Source organism: Herpailurus yagouaroundi, unplaced genomic scaffold (assembly GCF_014898765.1).
Source record: "Herpailurus yagouaroundi ecotype Mexico unplaced genomic scaffold, PumYag 428, whole genome shotgun sequence".
Classification (NCBI taxonomy): domain Eukaryota; kingdom Metazoa; phylum Chordata; class Mammalia; order Carnivora; family Felidae; genus Herpailurus; species Herpailurus yagouaroundi.
In genome coordinates, this window is record NW_024412645.1 from 2,564,633 (window position 1) to 2,567,041 (window position 2,409).

A 2,409-nucleotide genomic window follows, 5' to 3' on the forward strand; every position below is an offset into this window, starting at 1 on the left:
CGCCGGCCGTGGGCTGTCCGTGTCCGGCACGGCAGCCCTCATTCCCATCTGGCCCCCAGGCCGGCGGGCGCACCCGAGGCGCCCATCCTCGTAGTAGGCAACAAGCGGGACCGGCAGCGGCTGCGTTTCGGGCCCCGGCGCGCGCTGGCCGCCCTGGTGCGCAGGGGCTGGCGTTGCGGCTACCTCGAGTGTTCCGCCAAGTACAACTGGCACGTGCTCCGTCTCTTCCGCGAACTGCTGCGTTGCGCTTTGGTACGCGCGCGTCCCGCGCACCCGGCCTTGCGCCTGCAGGGGGCGCTGCACCCGGCGCGCTGCAGCCTCATGTGACCGAATTGGACGACAACGCCGATGGTGGGGGGAGGGTCCCAGTTTGATGAACAACCGGGTACCTGGATTGGACGCAGTTGCCCAACTTCTCTCGGATTGGACTAGGCAAAGTCTCCTCCTTGATTGGATTTGGAAACCTCCCACCCAGTCTCCTGGGCGACAGGACTCTTTGTGCCTCTTTGGACCCAACCAGGCCCCAAGCTACATTGGGCAAGATAAGTCCTTTCTGGGACCTCATTGGGTTACAATCCCACTGGATGAAAGGGACTTGCTATGAACCTGATTGGAAGTTCTCAGGTAGCTTCTGGGGTTTCAGTGGACAATCTTAAATCACACCTCTCAGGAGGTAATAAAGGGGGAACCAATGCAAGCATACAAGTGTACCTAGCATTTCTTGGGTGGGTAGCATGATCTTAACCTTAGAGGCCAGAGTTGCCAGGCATTGCTCCCTGGCAGTTAATGCCAGAATCCCGACATGGATTAAGGGGCCCCCAAAGGTACGCCAGGAAGCAGACACAAGTGGCTGGAACAAATACTTTACTGTCAGGCTCTGCAGGCCAGAGGACCTCAGGAAGGGTCCTCACTGGCCTCCTCTAAGGCATTCAATAATATTAGTAATTAAATAGCAACGCTCATCCCCCAACCGGAATGTACAACAGAGGTCCCATTGTGCCATGTGGTCCCAAGGGGTCTGGTCCCATGAGGTCTGGTACCCAAGAGGCAGGGGTGGGGGGGGGCTCCCTGATGCAGAGGGGTTAAGGCCACAAAGGAAAAGGAAAAAAAGGAATGGGGTCCAGGGGCAGCTGGGCTGGTTCATCACATCCAGGAATCCGGCTCTCCCCTTGGGCTCACTGAGTGCAGGGCATGCCAGGACCCAGGCTCTGTGGATCCAGATGGGCGGCGAGGGCCCCGTGGCGTTGGGATGCGTGAAGGTTTTCGGTCTGGCTGTGTGTCCACCCGGCCCCGTGCCCAGGTCCTCGGGAGCTCCAGGCCAGCCAAGGGGCTCCCAGGTGCATCTGGTGGGCCCCCTACACCAGGGCAGGGGCTGCCTTCATCAGAAGAGCTGGACAGGACTGGGCCTCGGGGTCCGGGCAGCCCATTGGCCATCCGGCTAGAGTCCCCAGGTTGGCCACACTTGCTACCCAGGACACTGAGGGATGAAGAGGAGGAGCTGGAGGAACAGTAGGCCGAGTCAGAAGCTGGAGGGTCTGGGGGCCGAGCTGGGTCAGAGGCTGGTCCAGGGGGGGTCCCGACAGCAGCAGCCTCAAGGGCTCGGGCATTGGCCAGAAACTCCTCTTCCAAGCGCCGGAACAGTTGCTGCTCCTGCTTCGGGTCAAGCTGCAGGGGGGTGCGGAAGACACTGGCCGGTGTGGTGCCCAGCTCTGGACTGGGGCTGGAGACCCGCAGAGGCCGGGGGGCTGCAGGGCTGCGAGCCCGGGGAGTCTGGGGGCTGCTCCTGCCTGAGCCCCCGCTGACCCTGCCCCGGGGCACCCACGAGTGCTGCCCATCTCGGTCCCTGCGCACGAGCAGCGTGGTCTGCTCCTCACGGCTCTGGCTCCGGGCCCGTCGGGCAGGGCTGGGGGCCAACAGCTGGGTTCCCCTGCCTCCTGGGGCCCCACGCGGCCGCCCTCGATCCAGCCGGTCTCGGGACTGGCTGCGCGGAGCTGGAGGCCGTCTTGGAGAGGCCGGGGTGCCTGTGGTCAGCCTCCGGCTGGGTCGCTCCCTCCGGGAGCCAGTGCCTGAGTCTTCACTGCGGGCACCAAGGGGGCCGCTCTGGGCTGAGGAGGCTGAGGAGTCACTGTCCCCAGAGCAGCGGCGGGAGCGGGGATGGGGGGGCAGCTGGTCCCGGACCCTGGGGCAGGGGAACAAGAGAGAGAGAGATGGGGCATCTCAAGAGAGGCCTGGCGTGTAGAAAGAGCAGGCAGAGGAAGGAACAAGCAGCTGAGTGGTTGGGGCTGGGGAAGACACCTGTGGTGGGGGTGGGGGTAGGGGCAATCAAGGGCTTCTGTCCTGGGGACTTCCAGAGAGAAGTGAGCCACTGGGCAGCAGCTTCCGGAAGCCACCCTCCCCACCCCCCTACCC

General features: G+C 63.7%; 2 protein-coding genes across 3 annotated transcripts in view; one reads left to right on the top strand and one right to left on the bottom strand.

The window, feature by feature from the left end:
- RASL10A (RAS like family 10 member A) overlaps nucleotides 1-700 on the top strand; it is a 3,236-nt gene extending 2,536 nt beyond the window's left edge. For both annotated transcript variants that reach the window (XM_040463778.1, XM_040463779.1), the window contains one exon: nucleotides 60-700. In XM_040463778.1, the coding sequence (XP_040319712.1) occupies nucleotides 60-327 (268 nt within the window). In that variant the 3' untranslated portion in view covers nucleotides 328-700. The remainder of the gene's footprint in view (nucleotides 1-59) is intronic.
- Nucleotides 701-847: 147 nt separating this feature from the next.
- The window catches only part of GAS2L1 (growth arrest specific 2 like 1), a 5,574-nt gene continuing 4,012 nt past the window's right edge, over nucleotides 848-2,409 (bottom strand). Inside the window, exon 6 of the mRNA XM_040463761.1 lies at nucleotides 848-2,179. Within this exon, the coding sequence (XP_040319695.1) occupies nucleotides 1,144-2,179 (1,036 nt within the window). The 3' untranslated portion in view covers nucleotides 848-1,143. The remainder of the gene's footprint in view (nucleotides 2,180-2,409) is intronic.